At 38.8% G+C, this 17,179-nt stretch overlaps 1 protein-coding gene across 2 annotated transcripts in view; it reads right to left on the reverse strand.

The window, feature by feature from the left end:
• The window catches only part of LOC149237060 (uncharacterized), a 162,954-nt gene extending 148,512 nt beyond the window's left edge, over window positions 1-14,442 (reverse strand). For both annotated transcript variants that reach the window (XM_089366736.1, XM_089366735.1), the window contains exon 1: window positions 14,285-14,442. In XM_089366736.1, coding sequence (XP_089222862.1) covers window positions 14,285-14,412 — 128 coding nt within the window. In that variant the 5' untranslated portion in view covers window positions 14,413-14,442. The remainder of the gene's footprint in view (window positions 1-14,284) is intronic.
• Window positions 14,443-17,179: the final 2,737 nt, after the last annotated feature.

Below are 17,179 nucleotides of genomic sequence, written 5' to 3' on the forward strand. Positions count from 1 at the left end.
GACCAACAACAGAACAGGGGCAGCCCACATCTCAGCCAGGCTCGACAGATTCCTAGTGCAGAGCACTCTTTTGATGGATAAGAGAATAGTATCAACGAGAATCCTACCAAAGCTCACCTCGGACCATAAACCCATCCTCTTACAACTGGATGAGGAAGAAAACTTGGGGCCTATACCATTTCGCTTCAGCCCTTTGTGGATAGAGCAGGAAGGGTTTATGGAAGTCATTGACAAGGCTTGGTCTATCACGGTCACCGGGTCACCCAGTTATGTTTGGGAGCAAAAAATAAAAGCAACCAAAGTAGCTCTGAAAGAGTGGGTCAAAACGCCTCCCAACACCTTCACCACACATAGAAAAGAAATTGTCCAACAGTTAGCAGATTTACAGTTGGAGATGGAGGACAAAGACATAACCACACATGAATTGGAGAAAGAACAAGTAGCCCAACTTGCTTCTTTCAGCTCTTTTAGAAAAGAAGAAGAATTTTGGAGGCTTAAGTCCCGAAGCCTATGGTTGAAAGCAGGTGACCGAAACACAGCCTTCTTCCACAGGCAGTTCAGAGCACGCCTCTCCCAGAATCACATCTCAGAAATCACCTCAGCAGATGGGACAGTCGCCAAAGGTTTTTCCCAAGTTAAAGAAGTTGTTGAAACTCACTTTCAGCGGTTATACACAGAGGATGGAACAGGAGACGAGGCGATTTCCAATGACTTCCTCTCCCAGATCCCTTCCTTGGTTAACGAGGAGAATAACTCAAATCTTATGAAGCCCTTCACTGAGGAAGAAATCAGTAATGTAATTTGGGACATGGAGCCTGACAAAGCCCCAGGCCCAGATGGTTTCTCAGCACACTTCTACAGAGCTTGTTGGACAATCATCAAATCTGACCTACTAAGAATGGCAAAGGCTTTTCAGAAAAAGGCTAAAGTGGGAGGCAACACCAAATCCACCTTTCTTGCCCTAATACCCAAAGAAGTGAATCCGGCTACCTTTGACAGATTTAGACCCATTTCGCTATGTAATGTCTCTTACAAAATTCTTGCTAAATTGCTCGCAAACAGAATTAAACCTCTGCTAAGTAAGCTCATTTCTCCCAATCAAGGAGGGTTCGTAGCAGGAAGACATATTTTGGATAATGTGATACTTGTTCAAGAATCCATGCATTCCAGTCATCAGAGGAAGGAGCAAGGGATGTTGATCAAGTTGGATATGACCAACACCTTTGATCGGGTAAAACTTTCATTCCTTTACAAAGTTCTACTCTCCTTTGGATTCAGCCCAGCTTTTGTGAACCTGATCAAGGCCTGCATTGACAAACCATGGATCGCCCCGCTGGTTAATGGCCAACCTACCTCTTATTTCCAAGCTTCAAGGGGGATAAGGCAAGGATGCCCGCTATCTCCCTTTCTGTACATAATAATGGCAGACACCTTGAGCAGGAAACTGATAGCGGAAAGAAATAAAGGTACTCTCCCAGGCATCCGACCGACGACTGGATTAGAACCAATCAACCATGCCTTGTTCACAGATGATTCTCTTCTGTTGGGAGGAGCTTCCACACGAATAGCAAAGGAATTCAATGGGACCCTGCATAGCTTCTGTATCATTTCAGGAGTGCTTATTAATAAAAGAAAAAGTGCAGTGTACAGTTGGAACACAGAGGAGCAAACCACACTCCGAATTGCTAGAATTCTGGACTTTCCGGGCTATGCCTCCTGGGACAAAATACAATACCTGGGACTGCCTTTAACTTTGGGGGCTAACCGAGCCTCACTCTGGACTGAAGCCATCAACAAGATCAAAACCAAGATAGCTGCTTGGGGTGGGCAATGGCTTAACTACGCTAGCAAGCTAATCCTCATAAAGTTTGTCCTTTCCTCTCTCCCTATCTATCAGGCCTCCTTCCTCCTGGCACCAAAGACAATCATGGATCAGATTTCACAGCTGCTCAGAAACTTCCTATGGCAAGGAGGCAAAGGAAACGAGAAGAAATTTCACTTAGTAAGTTGGGACAAAGTGAAAAGGCCAAAGTTGGAAGGAGGTCTTCAGATTAGAGACCCTGGCCTAGCCAACATTGCCTTAGGTGGCAAAATCCTTTGGCAGCTCTACTCCAATAAACACCACCCAGTCAGCCAACTACTCTGGAATAAATACTTCAAAGGAGCCTCATTGAGAAACCTCCAAGCGGACAGAGTTCCCAAAGGCACACTGCTTTGGAACCTTTGCAGAAAAGGGCTTGCCACCTTCCAAAACCAACTTTACAGGGTGCCTAGAAACGGAGCAAATATTATGATATGGCAAGATAAAATCATGGGCAATTCCCCCCTTGAACTCACAGTGGAGTTAGTTGATCTCCGTGACTGGCTCTCCCAGCACGGATTGCACAGTCTAGCCGACATTTCTGCTTGGGACAGCCAAGGGAACTGGGAAGACTGGGTCTTCCCCAACCTGCCAGCACATTTACTTCACCAAAAGCACCTTCTCTTGGATAAGCTGAAGGGCTCGGCACCAATTAACCTACATACATCGAATCTCTGGAGATGGGGGAAGACAGGGGTCTACACCCTTGCGCTTGGCTTTGCAGCCTTGCAATCCACACAAAATCAAGTTCTCAACCCTTCCATCTGGCAGCGCACATGGGACGCATACGGTACACCCAAGGTGAATTTTTTCACTTGGTTACTTATCCACAGGAAAGTGTTGACAGGTGAAAATCTTGCCCACAGAGGCATTATAGGGCCGCATTGGTGCATTTTGTGTAGATCGGCATCCGAAAATGTGGATCACCTCTTTGTAAGTTGTGCCTTTGCACAATCGGTATGGGCTCTCGTCCTACATGGTCTCGATGCACCTGCCCCTCTCCAGTGCACAGTCGTGGAACTCTTCTCCACCTGGACTGCTAGGTACCCTAGGGCTCTCAACGCACAATCTCTATGGAATCGGATCTGGCACTCCATTCCCAAGTTCATTTGCTGGAAGCTCTGGCTCGCCCGAAATAACTGGATATTCAACAATGTAATGTCCTCTCCCTTGTCTGTGGTAGCCAGAGCTAAGGCATCCTTGATGGAAGCTCTAGGGAACTATCCCAGCAAGTTAGACGATACCCTCATAACTGAAGAACGAAGCTGGCTAGGAACCCTTCTCGTTCGGGTCAGCAAGAAAGTTCCTGCTCGCCCCACATTCAATCCTGCTTGGCACATCAAAACACCAAATGCAGAGTTCCAAACCTGGTGGAGGAAGCAAGGAAAGGTAACCGTTTTCTTCGATGGCGCCTCTAAAGGCAATCCAGGGATCTCTGGTGCAGGTGGAGTGGTCTACTCTCAGGACAGCTCCCGTATTGATAGCTACAGCTGGGGACTAGGACAGAGCACAAACAATCAGGCCGAAATTCTCAGGCTTCTTAAAGGCTGCCAGATCGCACAGGAGCATGGACACACAGCTCTTCAGGTCTTCAAGGACTCAGAGCTCTTGATAAAGACATTAAACTCAGAAGAGCACCTTAGCAATCCGGCTCTCAACAATACTCTCCAGAGGTTGCGGGGCCTGCTGGGTTTTTTTACCTCTTCCTCCTTCTTTCACATCCTCCGCAGCTCAAATAAGGAGGCAGATAACAAAGCCAACGAGGGATGCTGTCTGACTCGGGGGTTTCTCAAAAAAACTCAGATGAGCCCATGTGGATCGCCATTCCATAGCTCAATAGCGCTGTGCCAAGCAAAATATGCCCCGAGCAACCGTTGGATCTTAGTGATCAACGGTCCAGATTCAGCAACAGATGAACCTAATAGAACTATCGGAACTGACCGATGGAGCAGATCAAGGGTCATCGCTCGTGAAAGAGCCTAGAAGTTAACGCAGGGAAAAAGGCGGTTTTTAAACCTTGAGTGGTTTTTCGGGCGGCATTAGCAGTGGTAAGTGGTAACGTGAGCTTGGCTCCGATTCCACTAAGTGGAGGACACGTAGCAGCGACGGAGTGTGGGGAAACCGCTTTATCGGGCGGTTAACCCACGGGTGTGTTATCAACCCGAAACAAACGAGAACCGTCGGATCTAACAAGAGTAGATCAACGGCGGAGGTTCAATATGCAAGTTGGTCGATCAGGGATCGGGGTTTGGTAGCGTCACGAGCTTTTGCGAAGGGCCGATGGGTGTGGACCCGATGTGGTTATGTGCGTGAGCCTAAAAAGTTTGAAGTCCGACAGCTCAATCGCATATCGGATGCGAAGGAGGAGTGTTGTAAAGTGAGCCGCGGAGGTGCCGATTCCCGATTGCGATTAAGGTGGAACCTCGGAATGTGTGTCAAGATCGTACTAAGGCAGAAAGGATTGTTTTGCGGACATTTCCTTTATAATGGTTTATAAGGAATTAGCGCTGACGGAAGGCTTTATGTGTTATTTATATACATCCAATTTTAAAAGCCCCGATAAGTATTTAGGGGCCTTAACCATCGGGGGCCGATCGCATCGCTAAAAGACTTGGTCTTTGTTCCGACACCGCCGACAGCTCTTCTCCGATGCGATTGCTCGGGGATCGCAATTCACACCCTTTTGTGTCTTAAGGCACCACTTTGTAAACTTCAATCGCCGATGCGAAGTTCTTTCAAGTCTCAAAACTTTGAAGGAAAGATTGATAGGCGTAGAAAGGTTTATTGAACTTAAGTCTCCTTGTAATGTCGGTTGATTAGGCTACGGCCCAACCGTTGATCTATAAATATATTAACCGTTTTAGTTACAAAAGAAAATAAATAAATAAATAAATAATTCTAGATCTTAAGAAGAGGTTTTATGGTTAACAGAAGAGCACACTAACTTTATTCCCACAAAAAGAATATAGCATACACCCTTGATAGGAAAGATAAATCCATTTGAATACTCTCATAGAAATAATATAGATCTCACTCCTAAACATTTTGTAGAACTATGGCCTTCAAAATGCCAAGCCCCATGGTTGTCATTATATTCCCTCCTATATTCTTCCAGTCCAAGGCATGCTATGCCCCATGGGTCACTATAATGTGAGGTCTAATCTATGATGGGACCTATCTATGGTGACCCACTCCCAACCATGGGACAAGTAGCCACTAAATTGGCTATTGAGATTCCCAACCTAAAGCGACCATTTCACCATAATCCCAAATGAAAAGCACTCTTGTGGAGACAAAATATTAATTAAATGCATGATCGACAAAATATTAATTAAATGCATGAACAGTGCAAAATTATAAAATGCAACGAATATACAAGCATGGAATAACAAGAATTTATGGCAACCAAATGCCCATGATCAAAAATTAACATACCTACACACACATCATGCAAAATACATATATTTCCATAGCAATAAACAACATTTAATTATAGATTCATACACAATGATATAACTCTTATTTTTTAACAAACAATAGGCCAAGAAATTGGATGTTCACAAGAAATTTTCCACCCAATCATAGCCGTCTAGTGCAACTACCAACCCCAAGCCAAGTTATGAGACCACTAGGGTAAAGGAACCAAACTATGGCTCCTAATTCACTCAACCCAGCCCATTTATTCTCATGGCTCAACAAATTTGCTTGCTAGTGAGCACTCTAGGTATCTCATGTAGCAATTGAACAGCCATGGCATTCTCTTTCAATGCCCTACACAATAGAAGTATGATCTTCACTTTCTTTGCTCAACAGTCCCTTAAGGATATTCATCCTTTCTAATGCCTTTGAGTGTAGTAGAAAGATTTCAACTTATTGAATTTCTTATAAGAATAGCTTGAAAAAATAACACTTGGTTCTCAAGCACCCAGCGAGTAACAAATACATAGTGAGTGAAGGATTCTGAACTTTCATAGCCTCTATGCTTACATATAGAAATCTATCTCTCATCCAAGGTCGGCAAATTCATCTACCATTGTGTTGAGTTGGTCAAATCCTAGTTTGGTCCATGACTAACCATGGAGAACACAACACGAGAAGTGTAGCGCATGAATGCGAGAGAATGATATAATGAGTAACAATGAGAGAGTTGAGGGATTGATGGTTGACTTTACTTTTGACATGAGAATAAAGTACTCCTATTCCCCATAATGATTGCACTTAGCCCATGCTCTAAAAACTACATGATAATACTTCCCCAGCAACCTCAATGATTGGATTTTTAAGTCGTGGGAGGTGAATAAGTTCATTTAAAGCACATGATGGAAAAACGATGAGTCACGACATCTTTGACTGAAATTTGGCAATAGAGGATTACTCTTCCATATGCCCCCTTTCCTCTTCCCCACCAATGGAATAATAGACTCTCTCATGCTCTCTACAAGTGATCTTGGACCATTATATATTATATGTTCGTTGAATAACGATTCTATAATGCGGAATAAACACTTAAAAGAATCGGAAAACTTTAACACCCAAGAAATCATACCTCCGACTATTGATGCTGCTCACACTCCAAAACCAAACTTTCTGCTACGCTTGAGGCAGACCACTTTCCTTCCTTTTTTAAGCTTCAACCTTTGCACTACAATCTGTCTTTGATTTATCAATGCATTTATAGCTAGCGCTGAACGGATGAATTCGTTTGAGAGAGGATATTCTGTGTGTGAGATTTGGTACCAGTTTTATTCCTAAAACCCAAAACGGATTGAAAATTTGAGTGCAAGTTAAATCATGTTGTTGCTTGCTGGGGATGGATTAAAATCCCAAACGTTTTATACTAAAACAAATAGCTCCACACGTTGGTAAACGAATGTTAATGAGTTTCGCTCCCACTCCTTCTGTTGCACAACAATTACGTCTACAACACCGCCAAAAGGCTGGAATGGACTAGTTACAGAAGAGATGTAATCGTTCCAAACACAAAACTAATGCTTCTCAATGAAAAACAAAAACTTGAAAGCAGCAGCGCTAAAAATAGAGCGAAAACTACAAAGTCCTTAGATTTACAAAAATTCACCCAAAATATCTCATTCGTGTGGCACTTCCAAGCTCTGCTCACTCTAACTTGATGGTGTAAGGCTGAAGGGGATTGAGTGAGTGAGCTTGGGGACCAAACAGAAGTATTTATAGCCAAGCTTCCATCAAGCTTTTGTTGGCTATGTGTCAAGTGTTCCACAGAACATGGTAGAGAACTACAAAGGGAGTAATGGACCACTCCAGGAGCTCCCAACAAGAATTTAATCAACAACAGTTGGTTTCCATAATTATTGGAAACGGCAGCAGATGGTGACCGAATCATCAGTGACCGTTGTGAGAGCTAACATTCTCCCACTTGGTCCATACTTCCAATCTAATGTCTCATCTTAAAACCCATTGATAATCTGTATTAATAGATACATGAATCATGGCGATTAGTCCTCTAATGACGAGTATTATCTTCCATGTATTTATTTCTATTAAAATTTATGTGGCAACAATTTCTTAATGAATAAACCTTATGTTTATTCTTGGTCCTATACAGATGAATTCTCTCGAATCAAATTAAGGTGCACATAAATATGAGGAAAACATCACAATAATTAAGAATTTCATTAAAATAACATTGTCCATACAATGAGAAACTACATAATGGAACCAAGTCCCATATTCATTACATGATCCTTGAATTTAAATGGTGGCATGCCCTTAGTCAAAGGATCAGCGATCATCAACTCAGTGCTGACATGCTCAATGACCACTTTCTTTTCTTTAACACAATCTCTTATAGCTAAATACTTAATGTCGATGTGTTTATTTCGACTCCCACTTTTGTTGTTTTTAGCCATAAAACAGCAGTTGAATTGTCGCAATACATTCTCAATGGCTTAGAGATAGAATCCATAATTCTAAGCCTAGAAATGAAACTCTTAAGCCATACACCATATAAAGTAGCCTCAAAACAGGAGACAAACTCGGCTTCCATAGTAGAAGTGGAAATCAAGGTCTGTTTGGCACTCCTCCATGATACAGCTCCACCGGCCATCATAAAAATGTATCCTGATGTTGATTTGCGTGAATCAACACATCCAGCAAAGTCAAAATCTGAGTAATCGGTTGTCCGTCCATCTATACATAAGCATGTAGTTATTGGTTCCTTGAAGGTACCTCATTACTTTCTTTGCAACTCTCCAATGGTCTAAACCTGGATCATTCTAATATCGTCCTAACATTCCCACAACAAATGCAATGTCAGGTCTTGTGCAGACCTGAGCATATATTAGGCTTCCAACAGCAGAAGCATATGGAATGTTCTTCATTTGTTCCCTTTCAAAGTCGTTCTTCGGGCATTGGTTCAAATTGAACCTATCACCCTTCACAATGGGAGCTACACTTGGTGAACAATCCTTCATCCGAAATCTCTCTAAAATTTTATTAATATAGGTTTCCTAAGACAAACCCAAGATGCCTCGAAATCTGTCTCTATGGATCTTAATGCCAATGACATAAGATGCCTCACCCATATCCTTCATATCAAAATTTTTAGAGAGGAATTGTTTCACCTCATGCAGAAAACCCTTATCATTGGTTGCTAGCAAAATGTCATCCACATATAAAACAAGAAAACAGATTTTACTCCCACTGACTTTCAGGTATATACATTGATCCATAATGTTTTCTACAAAACCGAAAGAAGAAATTACATTATGGAATTTCAAATACCATTGGCGGGATGCTTGTTTTAAACCGTATAATGATTTCTTGAGCTTGCAAACCAATTTCTCACCATCACTAGAGGGGAATCCTTCAGGTTGTTTCATGTAAACCTCCTCCTCTAGATCTCCATTGAGAAATGTCGTTTTCACATCCATTTGTTGCAACTCCAAGTCAAAATGGGCTACTAATGCCATAATAACGCACAAGGAATCTTTCTTAGATACAGGAGAGAAAGTCTCCGTGTAGTCGATTCCTTCTTTCTGAGTGAATCCCTTAGCAACAAGTCTTGCCTTGTATCTCTCAATGTTGCCCAATGAGTCTTTCTTTGTCTTAAAGACCCATTTACATCCAATGGCTTTTGCACCATTAGGCAACTCAACAAGATCCCAGACTTCGTTACTCTTTATAGAATTCATCTCTTCCTTCATGGCATCGTACCATAATTCTGATTCTTTGCAACTCATGGCTTGTGAAAAGGACTCGGGATCATTTTCAACTCCAATGTTGTAGTCAAATTCTTGCAGATACACAACATAATCATCAGGAATTGCTGATCTCTTTGGTCTAATAGATCTTCTTAATGTTGTACCATCATCTTCTTGAGAAGTATGTGGTTCAACTCGTTGTTCAAAAGTTCTTGGCAACTCTTGAACTACCTGATCTACTGGAATGTCGTCAGCAGCTTGTGGAACTTCAACAATTGGTTGTTCAACACCAGTTTGTACTTGAGGGGTGTTGTGAACAATAACCAATCTATCACTTGAGGTGGAAGGTTGAGATTTTGAATGATCCTTCTTAGAAACTATGTTCCTGGTTTGATCGCTCCCACTGATCAAGTCATTTTCAAGAAACTTTGCATTTCTTGATTCCACAATCCTAGTGCTGTGAGATGGACAATAAAATTTGTAACCTTTAAACCTTTCAGCATATCCAATGAAATACCCATTAATGGTCCTTGGGTTCAGCTTCTTCTCTTGTGGATTATATATTCTCACTTCTGACGGGCATCCCCAAACGCACATATGTCGCAAACTCAATTTCCAACCTTCCATAATTCAAATGGCATTTTAGGAACAGCCTTGGTTGAAACCCTGTTTGATATATACATTGTCGTCTTAAGTGCTTCAATCCACAAGATTTAGGAAGATTGGAGCTGTTAAGCATACTCCACACCATGTCCAATAATGTCCGGTTTCTTCTTTCTGCTACACCATTCTGGTCGAGTGAACCAAACATGGTGTATTGGGCAACAATCCCATGCTCTTGAAGAGATTTTGCGAATGGCCCAAGTGCTTGTCCATCTTCTGCGTATCTAACATAATATTCTCCACCTCTATCTGATCTCACAATCTTAATTTGCTTGCCGCATTATTTCTCTACTTCAGCCTTAAAGATCTTAAAGGCATCTAATTCTTCGTTCTTTTTATGAAGCATGTAGAGATACATATATCGTGAGTAATCATCTATAAAAGAGATTAAGTATCTTTGACCATGTGAGTCCATGTCTGGACTACATATATTAGTATGTATGATCTCTAATATGTCCGAACTCCTATTGGCACCTTTCTTTGACTTGTTGGTCTACTCTCCCTTTTTGCAGTCCACACAAGTCTCAAAATCAGTAAAATCCAGAGTATTAAGTACCCCTTCATTTACTAATCTTTTAATTCTTTCTATGGAGATATGACATAATCTCTGGTGCCATAATTTAGAGGAATCCTCATTAATAACACATCTTTTAGTGCAAGTGTTAACATGCGTTGAATCATGTGACATTGTGTTACATGCCTCTCTGGGCAGCGACAGAGGCAGAGTAGTGAGCAGAGCAGCGCTCAGGATGTCAGAGCAGAGAGCGTATGCCAGGGAGCAGAGGTTTCATGAGGCAGCAGAGGAGTTACACTATTTTTGGAACCTGGGGACCTGGGCTCTGATACAATGTCAAACAGACATGGACAGTAAAATAATAGGAAAGATAAATCAGTGAGTGCATTTTTATTAAGATAAGATACACATTTATAGTACAATAGGTGACTCTTGGGATTCAGATCCCAAGGTCTCTTGGACTGCTTTGTCCTTTCAACTTCCACGCTAACCCTTTAGGATTAGGTGTCCAACACATTGTTTTGTAAATTAATGCAGTAAAGACCATTGGACAAAATACCATTCCCAGCACAATCAGATTTATAAAATAAACTGAAAGATATTTCTAAAAAGTTGAAGGAATATCCAAAATGTACAAGTCTTGAAACTGAAATCAAGTTTCTAGAAAATCTTGGAACATAAAAGGTCTTTTCTAATTCTAAAACAAAGCCACTACTTAAAATTAAATATCATGTTCCTATAGCTTCCACATGCGAGCCCATCTTGTTTCCTGATAAGATGCTTTGCTCACTTCCCACTGGCTTCCTTAGGTTTTGCAAACCCTGCAAGGAATTCGAAATGTGAATTGTTGATCCAGAATCAATCCACCAGGTGTTAATATTGACATTAACCATATTAGATTCATAACAAACAAACGAGATTGGATTGCCTTTGTTCGCAAGCCATTTCTGAAATTTGGCGCATTCCTTTTTCATGTGTCCCTTCTTTTTACAGAAGGAACACTTGGAATCCTTCTTGATATTGGCTTGGGGAGGTACTGTACCTTTCCCTTTCCAATTGGCTTGAGATTTGCCCTTTCCTCGCATTGCCAACATTGCACTTTCTCCCAGTTCCATCACCAGTCTCCCTTCTTCTTGAACACACATGGTCATGAGTTCATTAATTGACCATTTATCCTTATGTGTGTTGTATGAGATTTTGAAGGGTCCGTATTGGTGCGGAAGGGTGTTCAAGATGTAGTGCACCAGGAAGGACTCTAATATTTCAACCTCGAGTTTCTTCAATTGAGACACAGTGTCCCTCATTTGCATGATGTGCTCGCATACACCTTTCACATCGGTGAGCCTTAGGGATGAGAACTTCATGATTAGGGTGCTTGCTAGTGCCTTGTCTGAAGTGACGAATTGATCATCAATGGCTTTCAGCAGGGCTCGGACCTTTTCATGCTGATCAACGAAACCACGAATACCAGCTGAAATTTTAGTCTTAATGAACATCATGCTTAGGCGATATCACTCCCATTGTTCATAAAGCGTGATGTCTGCTGCAATGTTGGTACTAGTGAGTGCCGGTGGTTCATCTTTTCTAATAGCATAGTCTATGTCCATCCACCCCAAATGAAGGAGAACTCTCTCCTTCCAGACCTTATAGTTATCTCCCTTAAGTTCAGGGATATCACAACAAATTTCAGAGAAACTTGCAGGTTGTACAACTGCATAAAATTAAAGATTACATGCTTATGTTAAATTTGAGACCTAAATAAAATTTCATGCTTTACCAATGTAAATCATGCTTAAAATTGAATCTAACGACATAAAAATTGTTTGTGGACTAAATTTTTAATTCAAGCAGATTCAATTATTCTTTATGATAGAATTTATCAAAATATTCACTTAATTCATAATTCTAAAGGATATATTATGATTATAATTTGATATAAATTCTATCTTAAATTTGAACTTTATGATAAAACTATTAATTCATAATTCTTGTGGGTAAGGTATGAATAATTTGATATTTATCCTAATTAATTATATAAATATAATAAAAATTCTTGTGGGATAAAATTTATTATATTTAGTATAATTAATTACAATTAATGTCTAAATATTCTTTATGTGATCTTAATCAATCATAATATATAATATTATTTAATTAGAGATGTTGTGGCTATTCTCTAATCAATTAGAAATTATATGGATCACTAAAAATTATTTCTTTTATGCATAAAAATTAGCTTGATATGAGAATAATGATAATTTGCATAAATAAAATTATAATATTCATGCATAACATTCAACGATGGGTCTCGTATACTCATCCAAAATAGCATGTATTTAGAGCAGAAATAATCAATTCATGCAAATTAAATATGAGCATAATTAATAAATTTGCACAACAATTATCCAAATTGCATATAATTAAACCAAATAAATATTATAAGCATAAAAATTGAGCAAAAATTAGACATATTTCCAAATAAATGTCTCAATTCAGAAAATTCTCAAAATATGGCATTGAGCCAAACAGAGCATGCCTATAAACACCAAGGCAAAGATAAAACAAGCTCTGATACAAAATGTTCGTTGAATAACGATTCTATAATGCAGAATAAACACTTAAAAGAATCGGAAAACTTTAACACCCAATAAATCATACCTCCGGCCATTGATGCTACTCACACTCCAAAACCAAACTTTTTGCTACGCTTGAGGCAGACCACTTCCCTTCCTTTTTTAAGCTTCAACCTTTGAACTACAATCTGTCTTTGATTTATCAATGCAATTATAGCTGGCGCTAAGCGGATGAATTCATTTGAGAGAGGATATTCTGTGTGTGAGATTTGGTACCAGTTTTATTCCTAAAACCCAAAACAGATTGAAAACTCGAGTGCAAGTTAAATCATGTTGTTGCTTGTTGGGGAATGGATTAAAATCCCAAACGTTTTATACTAAAACAAATAGCTCCACACGTTGGTAAACGAATGTTAATGAGTTTCGCTCCCACTCCTTCTGCTGCACAACAATTTCGTCTACAGCACCGCCGAAAGGCTGGAATGGACTAGTTGCAAAAGAGATGTAATCATCCCAAACACAAAACCAATGCTTCTCAATGAAAAACAAAAACCTAAAAGCAGCAGCGCTAAAAATAGAGCGAAAACTACAAAGCCCTTAGATTTACAAAAATTCACCCAAAATCTCTCATCCGTGTGGCACTTCCAAGCTCTGCTCACTCTAACTTGATGGTGTAAGGCTGAAGGGGATTGAGTGAGTGAGCTTGGGGACCAAACAGAAGTATTTATAGCCAAGATTCTATCAAGCTTTTGCTGGCTATGTGTCAAGTGTTCCACAGAACATGGTAGAGAACTACAGAGGGAGTAATGGGCCACTCCAGGAGCTCCCAACAAGAATTTAATCAACAGCAGTTTGTTTCCGTAATTATTGGAAATGGCAGCAGATGGTGACCGAATCATTGGTGGCAGTTGTGGGAGCTAATATTATATTCCACTGTTAAATGTTTACATAGCTTGACTTCACTGTGGCAAGCCTACCACATGGTCCATATAAGTATATTTACAGCATCTACATGCCTAACCATTCACTAGTCAAGCTTTGGCATTGAGCATTACACTAAAAATCTATACTAACTTATTTAAATCAATTACAGACAGGAACGTTTATTTAAAGTGCATGGTTTGACTCCCATCATTTTAAGCATGTATGTACAATTTATACACAATATGATTCAATGCATACAGAGATCAAAACCAGAGTATTACACTTTCTGTTACATTCCTTAAGGTCACTAAATTAAATCCTACGGGCATAGGAGAGGACACACCCTTGGCCAGGACTGATGAATCCATATGACTGTGAAGAACCCCCGAAAACCATACTAAATTTTACTATCAAAATGCCAATGTATGGATCAAGGGTTTATAGTTTGACAGTTATTGAACAAAACTGGAACAGATTTGTGGGATAAATCTCAAACGAACGTCCTACAAGTTTCTGCTTTCACATTAAAAGATTGGAAATGTGAATGCAAAAATGAATGATTAACTGACACCTGGTGAGAGAAATCCGTCGTGGGGTAGGGTGGAAAGTTGCTTTGTGAAGTCTGCGGGTAGCATTAGCCTTCAGGATCCCGTTGGAGAGCTCACTCGGCCAGAGAGCTGCTATCGCCATGTCAGACATACTCTGCAAGCTGGTTATTGTTTGGTGAGATGAGCATATGAGCGCTACTTTGATACAATATATTGGAATTTATCGGGAATTTTGAATTAATTTATTTTTCTTTTAATGCCTAACAATTAAGACATAAGCGTTATTATATTTATATATAGTGGGTAGGATTAATAAATAAATAAATTAAAAATTAAAACAAAATTCAAATATATTAAACACTTGCATAGATTTAAAAATTAAAAGATTATTTATTCTAATTAGTAAAATGCCAAAGAAGATACACTGCAAAATTAGAACAAGTTATCATTCATTTATAACCCAGCTAAACTTTAAAACACTTATATTAATTAATTTACTTTCTTAAATTTAAAAATTAAGAGATTATTTATTTTAATTTAAAAGATTAAAAAACGTTGTAATTATTTTAAAGAAGAAAATCAATAACAAATTAACATTTTTTATAACCAAATTATACTTTTAAGACATTTATATTAATTAATTTCATTTAAATTATTTAAACATAAAAATAGGTTAGGATAAGTGATTTTCTTAAACATAAAATTAGGTTAGGTGACTGATTTCCTCGGATTTGATAATCATACTTTTTATCTAATTTTTAAATAAGTTAGAGCTAAAATAAAAGGTTTTAGTTTTTTACAAAAAATATTGGAAATCTAATTGCTAGTGTTATGACATTTTGTATTATTCATTTGAGAAAGAATATGAAAAATCACAAGCGAATAGGAATATTCATTAGGGGTTAGAGATATTGCTTGAAAGATGAATCCAAAGGTTATAGATCATGTATTTATATGTGTCATATTAATAAAATGCATCTCGCTTTGATATCTATTCGGAAACATTCTAATAGTGGTATCAAAGTTGCAGGTTTGAGGCCTTCTTCAACCCATAAGTGAGCTCTCCAAAAATTCACGAGGACCAAGGCACAACACTTCTCTTCGAGTTGAACTTCAATTGGTCATGCTAAAATTCGGTTCCACCACCCAACTTGTGAATTTTCTTATCTTATTCCCCAAGAAAACCCATTATTCTCATGTTACAACATCTTTGGGTTTTATTCCCCTTTGGATTTGTTGTATTAATTTCGATAAAGAGTTATAACAAATGCATATGATCTTTTGTTGATCTTTTACACTTTTGGAGACCATTAATATTTAGTGGGTGTGAAATCTTAGTGTTTTTCTTCTATTCGTGGTGTTGCGCCACTTAAAAGGAGCTCGAAGACACCCTTAAATATCTCAACTTGCAATACCTTAAGAGATTTGTCTTTAACCACTCAAAAATCGAAGAACCTTGGAATTTGACTCTAAACGAACTCCGATAAAACTTTATCAACATTTGCAATTCAAAGCTTAACAATGCCCAATTTGAATAAATGTGGAGTATAGAATTATATTTTGGAGTCCTCGTAACTATGGGACGAGTTCGTGATGAATTTGTCATGGGTGAAGGTGTTGGCCTGTTGGATCTATATGCCTCCTATGTCATCTTCCAAGTAATTTGATGATATCAATACCATGCCCAAATCAATTGGCATCTTGTCAATTTTCCCTTTGTGACTCAACTCTTTTGCATTCACGCTCATTCTCCATTATGCTCCTCGATGATTCCTTCATCATGGGCATGGAAACAAGTCAACGCCATTGAATTACTCCTCACCATAACTTCTCTTTGCTTTTAGCATCCTATTTCAACATATAGAGAGATCCTTCACTTAATCAAAGCATGCAAGGGAAACTTTTACAAGTAGTGCTTGCAACTTTGACTATCATCTTCTCAAGTTGTATTCATATTCGTCATATTGATAAAGGACCAAATGGGTGTGTGTGGATTCACATAAGGATGGGATTCATGCATGGTACCTAGGAGATATTCATGGAATTTTGTAAGTTTACTTGTACTTTTTTTGAAATTAAGTTGAATTACGTTGTAAATGGGTACATTTTCGATAGAAACCAACACCCTCCATTTAATGAGTTTGAATTATCAAGTCTAATTGTTAAAGGTCGAAGTTGCAATAAACCCTTTGAGGTCTAATTCAATCTTCATATGGCTCGAATTCATGAATTATTAGAATTATGAATACTGTAATACTCTTTATTGTAAAAAATACAATCATAATCAACAAACCAAGTTTCATTAATTTGTAACGTATTTATATTATTTACGAGACAAAATCAATTTTCTCCAGCTTGAATCACAACTCCAGTGAGATCAAATAAAGTAAAGAATTAACACTCTGAACTAGTCCTTGTTTGGAACAATTATTTTTTTGAATTTGAGAATGGTTCCTCTCAGCAACTAGCACATGATCAAATAAGTTGCACCACTTCAAAAGCATATTCAAATGAAGATGAATTTTATCATAAATAAGCTCTTACACTTTCCAATCCCATCATAACCTTGGGAATAAATCATCAACAACAATTGCAAAATAGGCCTCGAATATGAAAAGGAAGTGACCTTTCACATTCCATATTATTGTAAACCAATCCAGTCCTAGAATGTTGGATTCATTCATGAAAATTCATTTTCACCTGCCCTAGCTCAAGATTTGATTATCAACATTGTCATCGAGTTGGCCACATGAAGGTTCAATTTTTTTATCTTTATCATGGTGAGCATTATAGGAAGCACAATCATCATTCATACAAATGTTCCAAACATAAAAAAATCTACAAGAGTAAAGATTCACTATCGGTGGATCACTTATTGGCAACGGCCATCAATAACCAATAAGATATATCTATCATAC

The sequence above is a fragment of the Pinus tabuliformis genome, chromosome 8 (assembly GCF_031772625.1).
Source record: "Pinus tabuliformis cultivar Carrire ecotype Pingquan chromosome 8, CPIR1, whole genome shotgun sequence".
Classification (NCBI taxonomy): Eukaryota; Viridiplantae; Streptophyta; class Pinopsida; order Pinales; family Pinaceae; genus Pinus; species Pinus tabuliformis.